General features: G+C 43.5%; 1 protein-coding gene across 4 annotated transcripts in view; it reads right to left on the reverse strand.

Annotated features, from left to right (window-relative positions):
- Positions 1-782: 782 nt before the first annotated feature.
- The window catches only part of LOC115157106 (apoptosis regulator Bcl-2), a 47,261-nt gene continuing 25,069 nt past the window's right edge, over positions 783-22,974 (reverse strand). Inside the window, exons 2-3 of one of the 4 annotated variants that reach the window (XM_029705045.1) lie at positions 16,495-16,559; positions 783-1,779 (exon numbers count right to left, since the gene is read on the reverse strand). In XM_029705045.1, the coding sequence (XP_029560905.1) occupies positions 1,320-1,779; positions 16,495-16,559 (525 nt within the window). In that variant the 3' untranslated portion in view covers positions 783-1,319. Of the gene's footprint in view, positions 1,780-9,964; positions 10,041-15,681; positions 16,012-16,494; positions 16,560-22,974 lie in introns of those variants that run through there. The other 3 variants (XM_029705047.1, XM_029705046.1, XM_029705048.1) reach the window with 3 other exon arrangements.

Consider the following 22,974-nt stretch of genomic DNA (forward strand, 5'->3'; position numbering starts at 1 on the left):
CTCTCTTTAATACCTCCCTCTATCCTCTCTTCAATACCTCCCTCTATCCTCTCTTCAATACCTCCCTCTCTCCTCTCTTTAAAACCTCCCTCTATCCTCTCTTCAATACCTCCCTCTCTCCTCTCTTCAATACCTCCCTCTCTCCTCTCTTTAATACCTCCCTCTCTCCTCTCTTTAATACCTCCCTCTATCCTCTCTTCAATACCTCCCTCTATCCTCTCTTCAATACCTCCCTCTCTCCTCTCTTTAAAACCTCCCTCTATCCTCTCTTCAATACCTCCCTCTCTCCTCTCTTCAATACCTCCCTCTCTCCTCTCTTCAATACCTCCCTCTCTCCTCTCTTTAATACCTCCCTCTATCCTCTCTTCAATACCTCCCTCTCTCCTCTCTTTAATACCTCCCTCTATCCTCTCTTCAATACCTCCCTCTCTCCTCTCTTTAATACCTCCCTCTATCCTCTCTTCAATACCTCCCTCTATCCTCTCTTCAATACCTCCCTCTATCCTCTCTTCAATACCTCCCTCTATCCTCTCTTTAATACCTCCCTCTATCCTCTCTTTAATACCTCCCTCTATCCTCTCTTTAATACCTCCCTCTCTCCTCTCTTTAATACCTCCCTCTCTCCTCTCTTTAATACCTCCCTCTCTCCTCTTTTCAATACCTCCCTCTCTCCTCTCTTTAAAGCCTCCCTCTATCCTCTCTTTAAAACCTCCCTCTATCCTCTCTTTAAAACCTCCCTCTATCCTCTCTTTAATACCTCCCTCGATCTTTCTCTTATTACATTTCATATGGGTCAAATGCAAAAAAGTGACTCTACTGCATTGTCCAACAGATCTCTTTAAGATCTCTGCAGAGCAAGTTGCGCCTAGAAGACGTGAGCTTGTGGTTGTAACTAACGGTTCTGTGTTCAGAGTTGAGTGATGCTCCTGGTATCCTGGTATATTGCAGTGTAGAAGCGGTGGGTGGACAGACACACCGTGCTGGTTAGTAGCGAGCTCCTTCCATTATACATTCAGAGCAGCTGTTGTGTGGAGGAAGTCCTTTGAAGGCGGGTTGAAGGTAGTCCCCATAGCAGAACCTTTAGAAAAAACATTTTTGGTTCCAGGTAGAACCCTTTTGGGTTCCATGTAGAATCCTTTCCACAGAGGGTTCTACATGGAACACCAAAGGGTTCTACCTGAAACCAAAAAGGGTTCTCCTATGGGGACAGCCGAGGAACCATTTTGGAATCCTTTTTCTAAGAGTGTCTATGCTTTCTTTTGCCTCACCGACACATGCTGCACAAGTCTACACGAGCACACAAAGGTTTCATGCTACAACTAGTACTCAAGCAGGCAGAACAAAAACGACACCAACCCTCCCTTCATCTCGTCTCTTTTCAAGCCAAACTTTTTGTGATTACAGTTAAATGGCACGACTTTCATGACATATTTTCTTCTGTGTGGGCAGTGACTCCATTTCCTGCTGTTGTTTGATTTGTGTCTGTTTTTTAAGTGAGGGGTGAGGAAGAGGGAGGTTTTTTCGAGAAAGGGGAGAGAAGCTTTGAAGACAGGCAGGTTGGGGATCTTGGAGGGGGCCTTTGAAAAGAGAAAGGAGTGAGAGCGGGAGGGAGAACAAAAAGAAAGAGAGAGTGGGGGGACTCCTTCACTTCTGTGTAAGGTAAGCTCCGATGGTAAGGCTTGCGGCCCCCAGTGCAGCCAGGCCAAAGACAGTCTTGATGGACGGCCACGAACAGAACATGGAGTCCCTCTGTCTGTCATAGAGCTCAACAAAGGCCTCCTGAAAGATAGACAGTGAGAGAGGCAGAGTTAAAGAGACTGAACAGGATTTTAAGCACTTAGAAATGTGTAACATATTGTACGAAATTGAATTCGTAACATATATGAATTGCAGGAAACATTATAAAAAATTTGCAATACAAAATGAATGCTATTGTACACAATTGTGCACAATATTCGGGGACCCGTTTTGGCTTGTGAGCACAACTTTCAAAACTACTGGCTGACATTATACAAAACCTTTATAATGCATCTTTAATACAAGCAGTGTGTGTATTCCCGTGTTCAAAGCTTGCTGGGGGGTCTCCTTTGGAAGTGCCTGCAGATCTAAATGCCTTTGGCCACCATCCAACTGCTGTGTTATTACATGCATGCAGGAAGCCGGATCCATTTCAAACCAGCGCCCCTCACACCCCTTGTGCCTACCCCTTCATAAACACCACACACGCATGAACGAACGCACACACACACCCTGGGATACTCATGGAAACAACCCAAGACAAACACTCCACATGAAAACATACACTCTCAAACCCACGTCATGTGATACACTACTTCCTATTGATGGGAGCTACAGTATACTGTATGTCAGGGATCATCAACTAGATTCAGCCGCAGGCCGATTTTTTCTTGAGCGGAAGGTCGGGGGGCCAGAACATAATTATAAATAATTTGTAGACTGCAAAAAGACCACAAGAAGCCCAAACAGATATAATGTTTGACTCAAACACAATCATTTCAAATCTTGCTTACATTTGTGTACGATCACGTGTCTCTCTATTATGTGTTGGAATACTTGGGGAGATATTTCTTAAATTAATATAAATTGGAGCTGATTTCCTGGTGTTTTTACAGTCTTTTATGTCCAACAATTAATTTAAAAAATCTTTTAAACGGTTTTAATTTTTATGCTCAGAAATTCCCGCAAGCCACCAGTTGGGGTCATTAATATATTAATGGCAAACACCATATAGCAGCTGTGATTCTCCATATACAGTGAGCGCCAAAAGTATTGGGACAGTAACAAATGTTTTGTTGTTTTGGCTCTGTACTCCAGCACTTTGTATTTGAAATGCAGACTGCCAGCTTTAATATGAGGGTATTTTCAGTCATATCGGATTAACTGTTTTGAAATTACTGCACTTTTTGTACATAGTCCCCCCATTTTAGAGGACCGAAAGTATTAGTACAAATTCACTTGTAAGTGTATTAAAGTACAGTAGTCAAAAGTGTAGTATTTGGTCCCATATTACTAGCATGCAATGACTACATCAAGCTTGTGTCTCTACAAACTTGTTGGATGCATTTGCAGTTTGTTTTGCCTCTGTAACTTTGTCACTCATCATTATTCATGATTCAATCAGGATTATCCATAATCATGGTAGCATCCACATTAATGTTGAAGTGTTTAGAAACATATTCAATTCTTATTTACAATAAAAGTAACTCCAAAATGACACAATACATTATTTACCATTAATTTCTATTGGGAACAAAATAAATCTGAAACACATCCAAAACAAACAGCAAAGTCACAAGCTTGATGTAATCACCGTGTGCTAGGAATATGGGACCAAATATTAAACTTTTGACTGCTTTAATGCACATATAAGTGAATTTGTCCCAATACTTTTGGTCCCCTAAAATGGGGGGACTATGTACAGAAAGTGTTCCCCCGATATGGATGAAAATACCTAAAATTAAAGCTGACAGTCTGCACTTTGACCTCATAGTCATTGTATAATTTAAAATCCAAAGTGCTGGAGTACAGAGCCAAAACAACAACACGTGTCACTGTCTAAATACTTTTGGAGCTCACTGTAGATGCTCCATGGTCCTACAACAGTCTGTTAATAATCTCAGTGAATACAGCCTTTTAAAAAAGGATCACATATTGTATGTCCTTTTCATGTACGGTATGATATTCACCCTGGCTTAATGTATTTATGACCCATGTGCTGTATGAGGAAATCAAGACGTCCGTTTATAAGCCTTCAGGCCTTGACAGTGGAAACAGCTGTACAGGAAGCTACAGAACAAAGATCCCCCCCTGAAAACCCCATTAATGGTTGCTGTTGATTGTTCTGTATCAAACTGGTCAATGTGGGAAGGAGTGCACCATTGGCTATAAGAGGGGTGTGAGGGTTGAGGGATCAGGACACATGATTGTGTAGCCTTTTCCTCAGAGCTGAAGGAGGCCCCGTTGCTCAAACCCCTGCCCTACAGTAAATCCCTAACCCTAGACTGGTAATACATTGTCGTTACAGCAGTAGGACTAACCCTAACCGAGACTGTCTCAACACTGACAATCATATAAGATAATAAACAATTCATTTGAGATGCAATGGATTATAGGTACAAAACACACACCCATCACCTCAGTAGTGGAGTACTGTTATGGCTGGTAACCTGATTATGGGTGAACTCAATTCAATTAAATTCTACTTTATTAGTCCCCTGGGGGCCAAGTCTACTTCAGCCTGTCTTGATTAGATCAAGGCTATATTTACCTACATGAATTATGTTATCTACTATTTGTAAAGCAACACATATGTTTCTTTTAAATTTTCCCTTGAGAGAGAAACTGGGGCATCTTCTTTAGAGAGTCACACTGTTAGCAAATATTTCCAGTAAAGCAACGCAAAGCCTCACAGGATGACTAAAAAAGGCAATCTGTTTCAAACGGCTACAGAGAAGTATTTCCTGACTCCCTCCTCTCCCTCTCCTTTCCTGTAGCGTTCCTGGGGCCAGAGGCCATTGACACAGTCAGGAGAAAGATCAGATCAGCATTTTCTTCACTTTAGGCCATCGGGTATCGAAAAAAACAACCATTCCTAGTCAGACACCATTCACTTAACCAACAGACATTTATCCTATTGTTAGCGTTGTTATAATTCGTTTTTTTTTTTGTTGCTGAAATTAGTTTAATAGAAAAATATAGAATTAAATGCAAAAATTACCAATTGAAAAGGCATGTACTGTAGGTCATTCAACACACTGAAAATTCCCCCTCTCCCCCTCCCTGATAATACCCACCCACCAACACACACCCTTCCATCCCTCTCCCTTCATACTATAACGCAGTTTTCAGGTATTAATTAGTGTGCGGGTACCTCAGTCAGACCTCCTACTGTGAGGAATGTGTTCACAGTAAGGCTCCTCTGGCAAAAACACAGGTTGGCTGATACTCTCTTTTCCCACCCACCCACCAAAGGAAAAACAGTTTGCTGAGACAACTACACAGACCTGCTACTGGATGCTTCTACTAGCTGGTGCATGATACCTTACTGACCATAGTATGATACAGCTACAGTAGGTGCACGATTCAATGCCAGAGAATGGGCAAAGAGACAATGTGCATCGTGTTTGAGCAACCCAAAAAGCAATGTCAATGGAATTGTGCAGCCAGTCAAAATAATTAAAGTGGAACTAACAGCCTTTTCACAACATTAAATCTTATTCAGATCTGTTATTATACACTCCCAGGAAGAATATGATACTTTTTGAAAAATATTCTGACAAGCCAGCACTTAGATATGTTAATTTTCACATTTTCCAAAATTCTTAGAATGTTTGGGAATGACGTATGCTAAGGCATTTGTTGAAATTCTACAGCAGTATAGAGTGGGAAAGCGGCTGTGCGTTTGAACAATTCATTGACACTGCAGTAAATAAAAGCTAATAAATACATCTGTCTCGTCCAGGACCGGCGTCTACGCAGACCGGTGCACCATAGCCAATCAAAGCTACAGAAGTTCTTTATGCAAAGAAGCCATTTGCCACACAGGCTGCCATCATTCACTTTGAACTGGACTGTGTGGAGCAACAGCACAACTTAGAACATTACAACGCATTCGTCATAAGCCACAAAATACACCTGAATGGATTTCTGCAAATCAGTGCATTCAGAAAGTACTCAGGCCTCCTCCCTTTTTCCACATTTTGTTACGTTACAGCCTTATTCTAAAATCAGGTTAAATAAATACAAATCCTCATCAATCTACACACAATACCCCATAATGACAAAGTGAAAACAGGTTTTTAGAAATGTTTGCAAATGTGTTAAATATACAAAACAGTAATACCTTATTTACATAAGTATTCAGACCCTTTCTTATGAGACTCGCAATTGATCTCAGGTGCATCCTGTTTCCATTGATCATCCTTGAGAGGTTTCTACAACTTGGTTGGAGTCCACCTGTGGTAAATTCAGTTGATTGGACATGATTTGGAAAGGCACACACCTGTCTATATAAGGTCCCACAGCTGACAGTGCATGTCAGAGCAAAAACCAAGCCATGAGGCTGAAGGAATTGTCCATAGAGATCTGAGACAGGATTGTGTCGAGGCACAGATCTGGGGAAGGGTACCAAAACATTTCTGCAGTATTGAAAGTCCCGAAGAACACAGTGGTCTCCATCACTCTTAAATGGAAGATGTTTGGAACCACCAAAACTCTTCCTAGAGCTGGCTGCCCGGCCAAACTGAGCAATCGGAGGAGAAGGGACTTGGTCAGGGTGGTGACCAAGAACCCAATGGTCACTCTGACAGAGCTCCAGAGTTCCTCTGTGGAGATGGGAGAATCTTCCAGGAGGACAACCATCTCTGCAGCACTCCACCAATCAAGCCTTTATGGTAGAGTGGCCAGACGGAAGCCACTCCTCAGTAAAAGGCACATGACAGCCCGCTTGGAGTTTGCCAAAAGGCAACTGAAGACTCTCAGACCATGAGAAACAAGATTGTCTGGTCTGATGCAACCAAGATTGAACTCTTTGGCCTGAATGCCAAGCGTCACGTCTGGAGGAAACCTGGCACCACCCCTACGGTGAAGCATGTTGGTGGCAGTATCATGCTGTGGGGATGTTTTTAGCGGCAGGGACTGAGAGACTAGTCAGGATAGAGGGGAAAATGAACGGAGCAAAGTACAGAGAGATACTTGATGAAAACCTGCTCCAGAGCGCTCAGGACCTCAGACTGGGGTGAAGGTTCACCTTCCAACAGGACATCGACCCTAAGCACACAGCCAGGACAACGCAAGAGCGGCTTCGGGACAAGTCTCTGAATGTCCTTGAGCGGCCCAGCCAGAGCCCAGACTTGAACTCGATCGAACATCTCTGGAGAGACCTGAAAATAGCTGTGCAGCGACACTCCCCATCCAACCTGACAGAGCTTGAGAGGATCTGCAGAGAAGAATGGGAGAAACTCCCCAAATACATGTGAGCCAAGCTTTTAGCGTCATACCCAAGAATACTCGAGGCTGTAATCACTGCCAAAGGTGCTTCAACAAAGTACAGAGTAAAGGATCTGAATACTTATGCAAATGTAATATCAGTTAATTGTTTTATATACATAAAAAAAATGTTTTTTGCTTTGTCATTATGGGGTATAGATTAATGAGGGGGAAAACGATTTAATACATTTTAGAATAAGGCTGTAACGTAACAAAATGTGGAATAAGACTCTGTGTCTGAATACTTTCCGAATGCACTGTAAAATGAACAGAGTAGCAGCAGCGTATGTGAAGTGTGAAAGTGTATGTGTGGTGTCAATATGCATGTGTCACGACTGACTTGGACTAGTGTAGAGGCGGAATCAGATGCAGGAGACAGAGGTGCTGGAGGCGAGTGTCTTTTAATAAATCGACACACACAAAAGGCCGTAAGGCACAGGGCGCTACATACAGTCTGCCGGGGAAAAACACATTCCCATAAACACTAAAAATATTATCACACGGCACAAAAAGCAAGGGGCGCAGCCCGGTAAATCTTCTGACAAAACTGTCAGTGAAAATGTACAAATCACGTCCCACCGTCCTGAGTGGACAATAAACAATCCCGCACAAAACCCCAACTGAAAACACACACTAAATAAGCCCCCACTAATGACAGACACAAAACAGGTGCGGAACAGACAGACAAAACCAAAAGACACAGAAACAACGATCGGTGGCAGCTAATAGGCCGGCGACGACGACCGCCGAGCGCCGCCCGACCGAGGAGGGGCGCCACTTTCGTTGGATCCTGTGACAGCATGTGTGTGTATTTTGTGTGTGTGAGCGTATTTAGTGTATGTTTGTGTGCGTGTTGGAGTGTCAGTGTAGTATGCGTGAGTGTGTATTTTGTGTGTGTTTGTGTGTTGGAGTGTCAGTGTAGTATGTGTGAGTGTGTATTTTGTGTGTGTTTGTATGTTGGAGTGTCAGTGTAGTATGTGTGAGTGTGTATTTTGTGTGTGTTTGTGTGTTGGAGTGTCAGTCTAGTATGTGTGAGTGTGTATTTTGTGTGTGTTTGTGTGTTGGAGTGTCAGTGTAGTATGTGTGAGTGTGTATTTTGTGTGTGTTTGTGTGTTGGAGTGTCAGTGTAGTATGTGTGAGTGTGTATTTTGTGTGTGTTTGTGTGTTGGAGTGTCAGTGTAGTATGTGTGAGTGTGTATTTTGTGTGTGTTTGTGTGTTGGAGTGTCAGTGTAGTATGTGTGAGTGTGTGCGTAGAGCCAGTTAGTGCAACGGAGTCGGTGCAAAACAATTAAGATAAATAAATAAATAATAAAGGGGGTGAATGTACATTTTCCGGCTAGGCATTTGATTAACTGTTCAGCAGTTTTATGGCTTGGGGGTAGAAGGTGTTCAGGTGCCTTTTGGTCACTGACTTGGCGCTCCAGTACCGCTTGCCGTGCACTAGCAGAGAGAACAGTCTATGGGCCTTCCTCTGACACTGCCTGGTGTAGAGGTCCTGGATGGCAGGAAGCTTAGCCCCAGTGATGTACTGGGCCGTACACACTACCCTCTGTAGTGCCTTGAGGTCAGATGCCAGGCACTTGACATACCAAGCCGTTATGTAGCCAGTCAAGATGCTCTCAATGGTGCAGCTGTATAACTTTTTGAGGATCTGAGGGCCCATGACAGATCTTTTCAGCCTCCTGAAGCAGAAGAGGCGTTGTCGTGCCCTCTTCACGACTGTGTTGGTGTGTTTGGACCATGATAGGTCCTTAGTGATGTGGACACAGAGGACCTTGAAGCTCTCAACTCGCTCCACTTCAGCCCCGTCGATGTGAATGGGGGCGTGTTCGGCCCTTCATTTCCTGTAGTCCACGATAAGCTCTTTTGTCTTGAGGAAGAGGTTGTTCTCCTGGCACCACACTACCAGGTCTCTGACCTCCTCCCTATAGGCTGTCTCATCGTTGTCGGTGATCAGGCCTAACACCTTCATGTCGTCGCCAAACTTAATGATGGTGTTGGAGTCGTGCGCGGCCATGCAGTCGTGGGAAAATAAATTGCCTAACTCTCCAACTTTATTTGGAATGAAAAGATCTCAAGAGTCAAATTGAATGTTTTACACATACCTTATAAAGCTGGGCCGCACAACTGCATTCACTTAAACAATGGACAGCAGACTGGCCTTGTGGTTGGAAGAGTATTGAAACAATAACTGTAATAACCTATGATTTAAAATGTATTCACTACTTTGGGTCCAAGGCTTTAAAGAAAAAAAGACAATCCAATGATTTAATTCAATTCAATTCGTATTTGGGAAAATGTACATAAATTCATGAAATGGAAGAAACCCATGTGGCCAGACACCCCTTTTTGGAACAACCCCACATGACCTCCAAATCAAATCAAATCAAAGTTTATTTGTCACGTGCGCCGAATACAACAGATGTAGACCTTACAGTGAAATGCTTACTTACAGGCTCTAACCAATAGTGCAAAAAAGGTATTAGGTGAACAATAGGTAAGTAAAGAAATAAAACAACAGTAAAATGGCAATACTTTTAAGTCCAGGTTCCAAAGTGGCATCATGAATTTTGAGCATATGTGCTATGTGCTTTCTACTGTCATTCAATCAATCACAAGAAAAATGTGGGTTATCCAAGACCAATTTCTTTTAAGTTCTTACAACTATGAAATCGTATTCAATCGCATCAACAGAATTTGGATTAACCTGAAGCATTTAGCATTGAAAAAAATGCTGAAAGAAGCTGCAACACCAAATAAGTTGATGTCCAGGTTATATCAAGTTGAATCTCTACCTGATAGCTCAGAATATCAGAACTCAGGAAATGACCCAGATGCAGACAGCTAGAGTCACAGATGTTTATTGACCCAAACAGGGGGCAGGCAAAATACAGGTCAAAGGCAGGCAGAGGTCTGTAATCCAGAGCAGAGTCCATAAGGTACAGAACAGCAGGCAGGCTCGGGGTCAGGACAGGCAGAGGTTCGTAAACTTGTCAGGGCAGGGCAGGTAGAATGGTCAGAACCAGGTAAACTAGGAAGCAGAACATGAGAAAGCAGGGAGTTGGGAAAACACACTGGTAAGACCTGACAAGACAAGACGAACTGGCAACAGACAAACAGAGAACACATGTATAAATACACAGTGGATAATGAGGAAGATGGGCGACACCTGGAGGGGGTGGAGACAAGCACAAAGACAGGTGAAACAGATCAGGGTGTGACACAGAACCTATAAAGAAAAAATGGGAAACAGATCTCAAGGAAGAAATGTATTGGTCACATATACAGTACCAGTCAAAAGTTTGGACACACCTACTCTCTTTGCTTATTTGAGCTGTTCTTGCCATAATATGGACTTGGTCTTTTACCAAATAGGACTATCTTCTGTATACCACCCCTACCCTGTCACAACACAACTGATTGGCTCAAACACATTAAGGAAAGAAATTCTACAAATGAACTTTTAACAAGGCACACATGTTAATTGAAATGCATTCCAGGTGACTACCTCATGAAGCTGGTTGAGAGAATGCCAAGAGTATGCAAAGCTGTCATCAAGGCAAAGGGTGGCTACTTTGAAGAATCTCAAAAAGAAAATATATTTTCACTTGTTTAACACTTTTTTGGTTACTACATGATTCCATATGTGTTATTTCATAGTTTTAATGTCTTCACTATTATTCTGCAATGTAGAAAATAGTCAAAATAAAGAAAAACCCTGGAATGAGTAGGTGTGTCCAAACTTTTGACTGGTACTGTTATGTGAAAATGTTCATATTTTCTCCTAGAACCTTATCAAGATAATCCATAGGATTTACTACACTCCTGAAAGAATGCATGTAAGGCACCCAGAAATGTGATATCGCTGTTGGAGATGCAAAAAACCCCCATAAAGAAACCATATTACGTATGCTGTGGTCCTTTGACAAACTGACACCTTTTTGGGATAATGTCTGTGCGATCATATCCTTGTGTATAGGAAGTTATATCCATCCATCTCCACAACTATGTATGTTGGGAAAAGTAAATATTGGTGACCAAAGAAAGTTTTGCAACCTAGGTGTAATTGCTGCAAAAACAAAAGATAACTATCGATTGAAAAGCATCATGCTCACCTTCAATGACGAATTGGAGGGCTGAACTATGTAGTTATACTCCATTAGATTGAGTTTTTTAAAGCTGGGCAGAGAAGGGACGTATTTGATAAGGTCTGGTAGTCTTATATTGACCATCTTGAGGATTGTGACATTTCCATGTGAGGGGGATTTGATGTATGTACGTGTATTGAAAGGGGAAGCTACTGTGTATTTTTGTGTGTTCGTGGACAGGTGTGGGCTGGTTGTGGCGTGTATCAATTGTGGTAGTTGTGTTGTTTTTGTGTTGTGTTGTTTCAGTTTATTTCTGTTTCATTTTTTCTTTGTTGTTTGTACTAATATTAAAAAAAAATTTTTTAAAAGAGAGTTATTATATATTCCGGTCCTATACAATGAATGTTTTGTATGCGACAACTGGGTCGACATTCCATTTCGAAAAGCCCAGAAGGGTGAAGTGTGTAATAACTTCGGACAGGGAGCACCAGGGGTTGAGAGGCAACAGAGGGTCAGTCAGGTGGATATCATAAGACCATGGTCTGGTACTGTATCATGCTCTAGTTCTCTAGTTCAGCTCCCAGACACCAGTTAGGATAACATGTGACTACTGTTGAAAAAAAACAACTAGAGGTTAGTCTCTCTCCCCCCCCCTCCCTCTCTCCTTCTCTCTCTCTCTCGCTCCCTCCCTCTCTCCCTCTCACCCTTCCTCCCTCCCCTTTGCCAAATGCAAGGTCCGAGGAGACAGGGAAGTGGCCTTTATCTTACGCTGAGATAGTGAAATATCATTACGCTATCCACAATAACAAAAACAAGACAAGTAGTTTACCCTTCACCAAGAGCATCTTCTAACTTCAGTAGGTGATTGGCTAGGGAATCAGTCCAAGGTTACAGTCTTTCAGCGCTGAAGTTCACCAAGAGCGCTTTGTTGATCGACACTTTTTAAAAGGTCAGTAGGAGTCACACGGGTGCCAAGAATCTAACAAAAATCTAGCCCAACCTTATATCAGGCCCAGTAAATCTGTTTTGCTTTATATTTATGACAACATTCACATTGCCACATAACACATCCCTTGGAGACCCACAGCAGCACTCTGGGAAAAAGGAGAGAAACAAAATGAGGGAAAGAGAGGATCACTGGCTTGACACCATGTAGCCACAGTGTCTTGGTTACCCTTGTAGCTTGCCACATCTCCCGATGCCATAATATTACGACATTAGGTTTACTTTACTCACTAGCAGGACTGTCTTCTCTTGACCTCTGGTTTACTTTTCTCACTAGCAGGACTGTCTTCTCTTGACCTCTGGTTTACTTTTCTCACTAGCAGGACTGTCTTCTCTTGACCTCTGGTTTACTTTTCTCACTAGCAGGACTGTCTTCTCTTGACCTCTGGTTTACTTTTCTCACTAGCAGGACTGTCTTCTCTTGACCTCTGGTTTACTTTTCTCACTAGCAGGACGGTCTTCTCTTGACCTCTGGTTTACTTTTCTCACTAGCAGGACTGTCTTCTCCTGACCTCTGGTTTACTTTTCTCACCAGCAGGACTGTCTTCTCCTGACCTCTGGTTTACTTTTCTCACTAGCAGGACTGTCTTCTCTTGACCTCTGGTTTACTTTTCTCACTAGCAGGGCTGTCTTCCCTGACCTCTAATTTACTTTTCTCACCAGCAGCACTGTCTTCTCTTGACCTCTGGTTTACTTTTCTCACCAGCAGGACTGTCTTCTCTTGACCTCTGGTTTACTTTTCTCACTAGCAGGACTGTCTTCTCTTGACCTCTGGTTTACTTTTCTCACTAGCAAGACGGTCTTCTCTTGACCTCTGGTTTACTTTTCTAACTAGCAGGACGGTCTTCTCTTGACCTCTGGTTTACTTTTCTCACTAGCAGGACTGTCTTCTCCTGACCTCTGGTTTACTTTTCTCACTAGCAGGACTGTCTTCTCTTGACCTCTGGTTTACTTTTCTCACTAGCAGGGCTGTCTTCCCTGACCTCTGATTTACTTTTCTCACCAGCAGCACTGTCTTCTCTTGACCTCTGGTTTACTTTTCTCACAAGCAGCACTGTCTTCTCTTGACCTCTGGTTTACTTTTCTCACCAGCAGGACTGTCTTCTCTTGACCTCTGGTTTACTTTTCTCACTAGCAGGACGGTCTTCTCTTGACCTCTGGTTTACTTTTCTCACTAGCAGGACTGTCTTCTCCTGACCTCTGGTTTACTTTTCTCACCAGCAGGACTGTCTTCTCCTGACCTCTGGTTTACTTTTCTCACTAGCAGGACTGTCTTCTCTTGACCTCTGGTTTACTTTTCTCACTAGCAGGGCTGTCTTCCCTGACCTCTGATTTACTTTTCTCACAAGCAGGACTGTCTTCTCTTGACCTCTGGTTTACTTTTCTCACTAGCAGGACGGTCTTCTCTTGACCTCTGGTTTACTTTTCTAACTAGCAGGACGGTCTTCTCTTGACCTCTGGTTTACTTTTCTCACTAGCAGGACTGTCTTCTCCTGACCTCTGGTTTACTTTTCTCACCAGCAGGACTGTCTTCTCCTGACCTCTGGTTTACTTTTCTCACTAGCAGGACTGTCTTCTCTTGACCTCTGGTTTACTTTTCTCACTAGCAGGGCTGTCTTCCCTGACCTCTGATTTACTTTTCTCACTAGCAGGACGGTCTTCTCTTGACCTCTGGTTTACTTTTCTCACGATGCAGATCTTCAGCATTGTCTCTTATAGAGTGTCCCTCAGTGTAGAGGGAGTTTAACTATACCATCCCTAAGAGTGGAACAGGAAATTCCCAAATTCCTCTCCAGTCCTGGGTATCCTGGGTTTCCCCTGTTCGTTACTGTGAATGGATAACTAGCCCACACTTGTCTTGTGTGTGAAAGAGGAGTAGCCTTGTACGCTTGGCTGGCCTCTAGCCTCTCAGACAGACAGACAGACAGACAGACAGACAGACAGACAGGCAGGCAGGCAGGCAGGCAGGCAGGCAGACAGACAGACAGACAGGCAGGCAGGCAGGCAGGCAGGCAGGCAGGCAGGCAGGCAGGCAGACAGACAGACAGACAGACAGACAGACAGACAGACAGACAGACAGACAGACAGACAGACAGACAGACAGACAGACAGACAGACAGACAGACAGACAGACAGACAGACAGACAGTTGATTTAAACACCACCAGGCAGCAGGGCCTTTGCCAAACCAGATAAATTATTAAGCCAGTTATCTTTGTTGTTTTAAGACATTTCACTGGCTAATTGCGGCCAGCCTGGGAGTTCTCTTCTCCTTATTACGGAGAAGGAGGGATGAGAGGAGGAGGAGGAGGATAAATGTGGGTTAAAGTTCAGACATTCATTAAAGTGGCTCTAAACGTTGTGGCTTTAGAGCAACATCCACTAAAGCAAGCGTGTCCCAATGATGTGTCTGCACTACACTACCATAACATACACCAAGGGTATAGCACATACTCTGCAGACAGGACATTAAAGTGTGTTGTCTAATGAGGATCTTGCTGTTTCCACAAAAGCTCATTAAACATAAAACTCATAGAGAAAGAAATCTTTGAGGGGAAGAGGGTGGGCAGAGAGAAATAAGGAGGCAGATAAGGGAAAGGCTAAAAGTACAGAAAAACAGAAACTATAAGCAAGCTATTGGGGAGAATCTCTCATTGAGTAATATTGCTACATCTGTTTATTGATCAAGCAGGAAATCCTGCCTGTATCTATACATATTTCTGTTTACAATGTGCAACTAGGGTTGTTACGGTGACCATATTACCGCCACACCGGCGGTCATGAAACATGAAAGCAGTCAAATTCCACGTGACCGTTTAGTCACGGTAACTAGGCTTCTCCAAGCTCTGATGCTGCTGATGGTCATTAGTAGCCTACCAAACTAGCTAACTGCCTGGTACTCAGCACTCTATTGTCCCTCTTTGTTAACCGCTCAACACAGAATAGATGCATGTGTGCACTCCCTCAAATCGTTTGGAGAAAATATCCTTTCTATTTTATTCAGCTTTGATCAATTGTATTCTTCATACTATAAAATAATGCCACAGATTCTAAGCAAATCTTGTCTGCTAAATGAACTAATGTAGCCCACAGCCATTTGGCATAGCTGGATCAGGACCTAACATAAGAACAACTCAGAGTATGCTATTCTGTTCTTCTGATATGGACTACATTTTCTTCATTTCATGCTGTTTAAAATAAATAATGGATTTATTGTGAAGTTGTAGGCTAATTACATGGATTTATTAGACTTTTTAAAATGTAGATGTTCGAAAGGTCTGCATCAGTGTGTGGAAGCAAGGAGATGCTAAATGTGCTTATGTTAATTAACGGTCAATGACCGTGAGACCGACAGTTATTTGCTTGACAATCAGCGGCTGACGAAATGTTGTGACCGCCACAGCCCTATGTGCAACCTAAACAGATGCCGTCCAGACATCATCCACATAATCCTGTCCACTCCAGACAAAATAGGTGACAAGATGGCAACCTGGAGTCTGAGGCGACCAGGTCGCTCGGTGTGTTTAGCGTCTCTGGAGTGTCATCCATCGACCTGCTGGAAAACAGACGACTGAGGAGTTTTCAGACACTCATTACCCAGAAAAAAACCTGGCGTCAGCAGCATAGGCTCAGGAGATAAAGCTAGGGACACTGTCTGAGTCCTTGGATAACATCGATATTAGGATGCACACAGAAGCAAACTGAAAGCCTGGCTGTACAGTCACAAAGAAAATAGAGAAGGGGAGCTATAATCAATCAATCTGGAATGTTTGTTATGTGATGGGGTTAAAACAACAACAAGCAATATAACTTTTAACTTATCATACTAGAGAATGAGTATTGAATAGGAAGAAAGATCACTTAACTGTACACTGCTACTGTAGAGATGCCTACTTAGGACAAGGACATACTGAAAAACATGTATTGCATTATCATGACAATATGCCTGCTTCCACCTAATGGCAAGTTTCAATGCTTGTCTGACCATGATCATCTTTGATAAAGAAGACATGACTGTATGTATAAATTAAGTAAAGTCAGTAATCATGCTGGATTGTTTGGCCATATGTCTGTGTTTTAGGTAGTGGCTGGACTATTGCTGGGGAAAAATGCCACGGAACAAGTGAACTCTATCCTCTCGCCAAAATAACCTGCAAATGGCCCTGTTGCTTCTGATAAATATTAAAATATGTGTCAGCATCATCGGTGTGTTTACAAAACAGTGAGTGCCCACGGGTCTTCTTCTCCTCTCCTGGAACATGTAACGTGATAGCCCAGTAAATCACCAGAGGCTGCCATGACAGTTCACATTTTGATCATCTCAATTATTCATCTTTTAACACCACCAGCAAACCAGGAGAAATCTCTTATCTACTTTATGCATGTGACTTACTGTTTCACGGGAGTCGGGAGAGGAGTAACTGTAGGCCTTAACTGTGGATTTATGTTCCTCAGTGACTGTAAAACAAGAGTGAAATCAGATCCTATTTAGGTGGGTGTATAACACCTTGGCTCTTTCATATCATATACTGTTGGCTCTTTGAATTGTAAAAACAACTCTCCTATTCTACAAACAACCTTAGTTACCCTTGACTGAACTCCAGTGTAATTTGATTATAGTTGGTCCTGTATTGTAACAGAATTCATTGTACGAGACATCTTTGATCCTGAAGCAAACCAAGAGCAGTTTGACCTGGCTGGATGCAGACAGACAGGGTCTCCTCTCTGATTGGTTAGCTTTCTACCTCCTCCTGTCCAGGCTGGGTGGATTAATTTATAGGCTCTCTGCAGCACACCTTAATCTACGCTCAGAGCTCAGAGAGCATATTATTTACAGGCACAGTGGGGCACAGTCTGAATAAACGTGACAGAGAAAATACATCAAAGGAAAGGCCAAAAGCTACAGACATGCTTGGCAAGTCAGACAATACCTCCTCTAATAGTCTGTCTGACCTTACAAAGATATCTTCTCTCTAGCTCTCCTCTCAGTAACGTGATGACCATCCAACTCTACATTAACCTCACTTTCCAGACAAGCATTCAATAATAGCAATGCAACACAAACAAACAAAGTGTTCCTATCACATGTAAAGCTCCCGTTAGTGAGGTAACAAAAGGAGAGCATCAGCTGTGAGCCTCTGCTGTCTGTCTGTACACGCAGGGTAAGAAGAGGATCGGGAGCAGGAAGTGGCTGAAAGGAACACAACCCACTGCTGGTCTCTCTCCCTGCTATAAATAACAGCAGGCTAGCTGGCCAGGTCAGAGCTGCTGCTGCCCAATCTAATAAAGCTGCTCTCTCTCATCTCCCCATCTCCAGAGCCCTGGCTGTTTAAAAGGCCAGCGATGACGCGTGAGGAGGAGAGGAGAGAATGGAACAGAACAGGGTGACTGAGTCACCACGTACCTCACCCCGAAGGAGGGGGAGGGAGGGGGAGGTATGGGTCATTTGGGCATGAGGATAGGAAGTCTGCCACTTTGTTCTCTCCCTGGATGCACAGCAGAGTGGACTCATAGGATTGCTAGATATCCTAGTGGTGACGTCTGTTGGCTTTAACAATTTAACACTGATACCATGGGGTCTACCGAAAATTTGTCAACTGTGGGTTCTTTGCCTGGATTAGGTGCATGAGAAGATTATACCTAACTGGTTTGTTTTCTTTAATCATTCACTTGGCCAAGAGAAGGAAATCTTGAAAAGAGGTACTTAGTGGTGCGTGTGGTATCTGAAGCACGTCAAAGTAAAGTCCCCTTACACGGAAAAACGTATGCCGCAATGCTTGATTACCACCCTGTGGTAAATTGTTCAAGCAATGATTAGAAACCAGGTTTTACAGCTGCTCATTCCCAGTCCTGTGCTGCATTCCCCATTCACTGCCAGCACGCTATCAGCCTGAAATCAGTGCAACAAGGGAGTGGGATCCAAAATTATTGACACAATGCTGTGGCAACTGAGCGAGCGTGGGATGCCCCCCAGCCATGCCCAAGCCCCAGTGCCACTGTAGGCCTGATACGGCCTCACAGACTGTGGGAACTGGCAGATTCTCAGGTGGCCTGTTGCTTCTCTTCTCCTGTGACAATTACCCCTTGTGGGAGAGGTTCATTTCCTGTGACAGCGGCTGCGCCACCGGTCTGTCCTTCAGACCACACACCACACCATCTCTGTGGGCTTCTCTCATATGGTTATTATGACGTGCTTAATACACTGCTTATGAGCACTTAACGTGTTTTCTGTGGAGTGGATACTTGTGTTTTTACTGTTTCCAGGCCCCTGACTGAGTTTTACGCAAACTTATTGGAAAAAGTTAGTGTTCTCTAGGAAAAGCATGGATCAGTTCCCCCTTGTCTCCCCTGGCTAAACTCTCAGTGGGGGCGGGTGTAGAGATGACGATAACATCGCGGTCTGGTTTGAGGCTGTATGGCTTCTCTGCTGTGGTAAAGCCAACCATGATCCATGGCCAAATCACAGAGGCTGTATGTTCCTGTAACTAAGGGAGGCCTCCAGACAAGCCAAACACTCCTTCAAACTAATACCATGGAGAAAGGGTGGAGGCTCAGCTGGAGGGGACTGGAGCCAGGGTGGACTATGATCTGCTAGTGTTTCATGTTTGGAGGCCTACCTAAAACCAGTAAGGCTAACCAATAGACTACACAGGCAGTTTAACTTCAAAGATAGCTCACACAATTTAATACAAAGAGCTACTAATATGCTTTTAATACTAATATGCTTTTAATACTAATATGCTTTTAATAATAACATTTATTATTATTACATTTTTTACCTTTATTTAACTAGGCAAGTCAGTTAAGAACAAATTCTTATTTTCAATGACCGCCTAGGAACAGTAGGTTAAACTGCCTTGTTCAGGGGCAGAACGACAGGTTTTTACCTTGTCAGCTCGGGGATTCGATCTTGCAACCTTTCGGTTACTAGTCCAACGCTCTATGCTTTTAATACTAATATGCTTTTAATACACACCAAAAAGGTAGTGTGGTGCTTGCTTAACATTATATGCTTTAGTAAATGAAATCAAGATTTTCAAGAGTGAGCTAATTACACCCCCTCAGTTTATGAGGTTTGGTAGTAGCCCACATTATCATCATCCAAGAGAGACTTATCTAAGTCAGTGGAGGAGTAGTATTAGCTAGAACATCACAGCCTGACAGTTGCTGTATCACAGAGTCTCTCCTTTCATGACAGAGATGTCTTGTAATGTAGAGTGAGCCTGTGATGAGCTCTCGTCAGTTTTGGCATCAAGATAGAAGAAGGGAGCCGGTTTCGTGATGTGATTGGTGTACATGAGGCTGCGGTTTCAGGTTCGTCTTTTGGGACATGTAAATGAGAGGCCAGTCTGCTGGGAGATGCAGGATCTCAGATGACTGCTTATTGTCAGGTAAAACAATAATCTTCATGAAGTAGGTTCTCCTTCTGGAACTGCTTTGGTGAGGAAAGGAGCTGAGATTCACTAACCTGCATCTGAAATGGCACCTTATTCCCTATATAGTATGGGCCCCTAGTCACAAGAAGAGCACTATATAAGGAATAAGGAAGGGAATTAGGGAAAGCTGAAGGACTACCCACAAAAGTTGTCGATTTACCGCAGACTGGGATTCTGGAATGCGTGACAAAGTTGTCTCTCTTTCTCGGAGCATGAGGTCATTGTCAAACAGGGGGAGTACGAATGTGTTTCACACAAAACAATTTTCAGACGGAGTTTGACAGAAGCATGACCAAAACAATACTTTTTCAGTCGTTCAATATTGACAGAAACGTCCGTCATGCCAAAACCAACACATTTTATGTCTCCAGCAACAACAAAAAAGACCCTCTCCTTCCGCCTGGGAAAGAAGGTAAAAGTTCACCAATCCCCTCTCTCTCTCTCTCTCTCTCTCTCTCTCTCTCTCTCTCTCCGCTCTCTCTGTCTTCAGAAACCAGCTGATTTTCATCCCAGGCCAAGGGGGAGGAATGAGAAGAATGCATTGATGTGAGGAGACAAACAACTCCACTCAGGGTCTGAACTGAGGGGGCTGTGACAGCTTCCCACCCTGAGATGACCACGTCTTACTGCCTATCACCCTCAGATCAGCTAGCTAGTCACTACTACACCAGCATTACACAATCAAAATAATACACCCTCGTTAAGGACCGGCCAACATTCCTCCATTGTCTGGTCTGATGTATTAAGACAATGAGAAGCAGAAGGACAGAAAGACACAATACACTGAGTACATATCTGCCTCTATTTCTTTATCCCTGCTGCAACTTTCTTCTGCTGCAACCAAAGACCTGAATAGCCTTCTCTGTTTGGTTAGCAATTTCTTCATTAACTACTCATCGGAGAGAGCATAACACATTGTAAATATTGGACCTGTGACCTTCACTGTCTATGTGCAGAGAGTCAAAATGGAAACAGGCCTAGCCCGTCTGATGAATGTCAATAAATAGTCTATTGTGACATTATAAGTCTAGTGTGAAAAGGTGTGGAGAGCTAGGTGTCACTTTCACAATAGACTGAGGTTTCTAGGATTTTTTTCAATAGCTCCTTACTCCCTAGTACACACATAAGGATCCACGGAACATGTCAATGGGGTGGCAACAAACGGCCTATTGGCTGTCTATTTAGAAGCCAAATAAACAAGTACATGATGGCCTGAGTGCTACAACTGAAAAGATCTGAACTAAAATGCTTGCTTTTCTTAAACCAAGAAGTTACTTCAAATTGCTTGACGAGTGAAAAATTGATTTGAGACTATTGGCCCATAATCCATTTTCTGATTCTAACCATTTGTAATGTAATGTTTAGCGATGTTACTGTTTTTCTTTGCCAGTTTGTTATCAGCAGAAGAAACTGAGGGGAAACAGATGACTCGTGTCAGATTACTTTTCACATTCAAAAACAAGTTGTACATCCAGTTCATTACACAAGTGTGTTCCAATTCTTGGTTTGGCATCAGTTATCCAGATTCTGTCATAATTTACCCTTAACCTATGCAATTACTTTCTGGCTATGACAACCCTTTACCCTGTTATTAAGCCATCCATCCCTCACTGGCCTTGCCACTCATTACCCTGGCGTAGCACAAGCTGTCTCTTCCTGGTCCTGCAGCTTGTGTGGCTTGATGCTAGGCCAGAGGACCACAGTGTCTGTGTGATGTGGTGGAGCTACAGCTCCTGTTTGGCCTGTGGTCCTGTACTATGACCTTAATTAAGCCGGCTGTTTGTAGTTTGATGAGGCCCCCCCCCCACCGGTCTCCTTCCTCACTCCAAACCCGCCTCTCCCTCATCACCCAACCTCCCAATGCACCTCCTTCACTCCCTTGCCTCCCTCCCGACCTGTCTCCCAACCTGCCTCCCCAACCTTCCAACCCTTCCTCTCCTCTCCTCTCCTCACCTGTTAACATCACCTATTGATCAAAGCCATTCTAATCACTACTTCTGTGGTCGGTGGTTTTTATCCAGTGGCACTTTATTTTACCCACAAACCCTTTTTGTAGTGGAGCGCCGTGTGCACAATATTCTTCATTAACTTGGAGCTAGATTAAAGGACAGGGATGGAAGCTCAAAGGGTCTGGTTTCTGCATGGCTGGACTGAACCTGTTGATGGTGGACATACTGTGTCAGTCCCAAATGGAACCCTATTCCCTATTTAGTGCACTACTTTTGACCAGGGCCCAAGAAGCCACTGTATGATGGATGGATAGAGGGATGATCGAACAAGCCAAATGAACTGCCAACTGTTTTCCCTAGTCAGAATATAAATCAGAAGATGTGTCAAGAGTTTCTTGAGTGTTCTGTACTGAGTGTTCTGTACTTGTGAGCTAACGGAAGGCCCTATGGGGAGGCAACAACATTTGAAAGAGAAAGGTGTTGTGTTTCTTTCTTCATAACACTGGGTGTTTTTCTTTTGTAGCGCTGCTGCTCACCACCAAGTGTCATAAAATTGCTGAGAAGATAAATGAAACCCGTTTATGGGTCTTATTACTGACTTAATGAACTTGTGTTGGCAATATTCATGGACGTAAACCATGTCTAGACATGTCTATGGGCTGCTTGTATTCTTCTTGTTTGGTCCTAACAAGCAAACGGGAGCACTTCATCACTGGATCTAGTCATAACAAGGTTGTTTGAACTTTCTCACTTAAAACTATGATGCTAAACAGACCAGTGTAGAATAGAGGGGTAGTGTGCCGTCCTCCTGATATACCGCAGTCTATCCCCGATACTCCTCCACCATCCCCTTGACAATGACAAGATTCCTAGATTAACATCATGTAGACCCTTCAGAATAACATAGACATCTTCTAGGAGCCCGAGGAAGAGTGCGGCCCCAGAGGGCTAACAACAAAAAGGAATGTTTTCTCCCTCAAGCTGACAGGATCTGCTTGTTGGTGTGTGAGGAGGACATGTGGCTCATTGCTTGAGAAGTTTACGTGAGTGACGTTTACTTGATCGCTGTGGGAAACTTTGGCGTACCCTCCCCATACTGTAGGTGGGAACGATGCCCCAGTGAGCTTTCGTCTCTTTGACATCACATGCGCATCACTTTCCCCGCACCATCAAAGGTCTGGAGGAGTTTCCTCGGTTACAAGAAATCACATGAAGAAAGAGCAGAAAATATGCCTACCTCACAACACTATTGTGAGTCTATTTACCAATCATCCTAATTTCTTTTGGACACATTGTGCTTTGCTCAGCATTTCAGAGAAATGTCGATAATGCCCATGCTGTTTGTTAATGACCAGTGTTGTGCCCAGTGGCTTGTGGGATTTCCCAGCGGTGGCGGCTGGGCTGGGCTGTTGTGGCTGTAGTTGTATCACCATGGTATCGCATGGCTAACAGGAAGCTAAGCTACGCAGCCCAGGGCCATCTGCTCAC

This window comes from Salmo trutta, chromosome 21 (genome assembly GCF_901001165.1).
Source record: "Salmo trutta chromosome 21, fSalTru1.1, whole genome shotgun sequence".
Lineage (NCBI taxonomy): Eukaryota > Metazoa > Chordata > Actinopteri > Salmoniformes > Salmonidae > Salmo > Salmo trutta.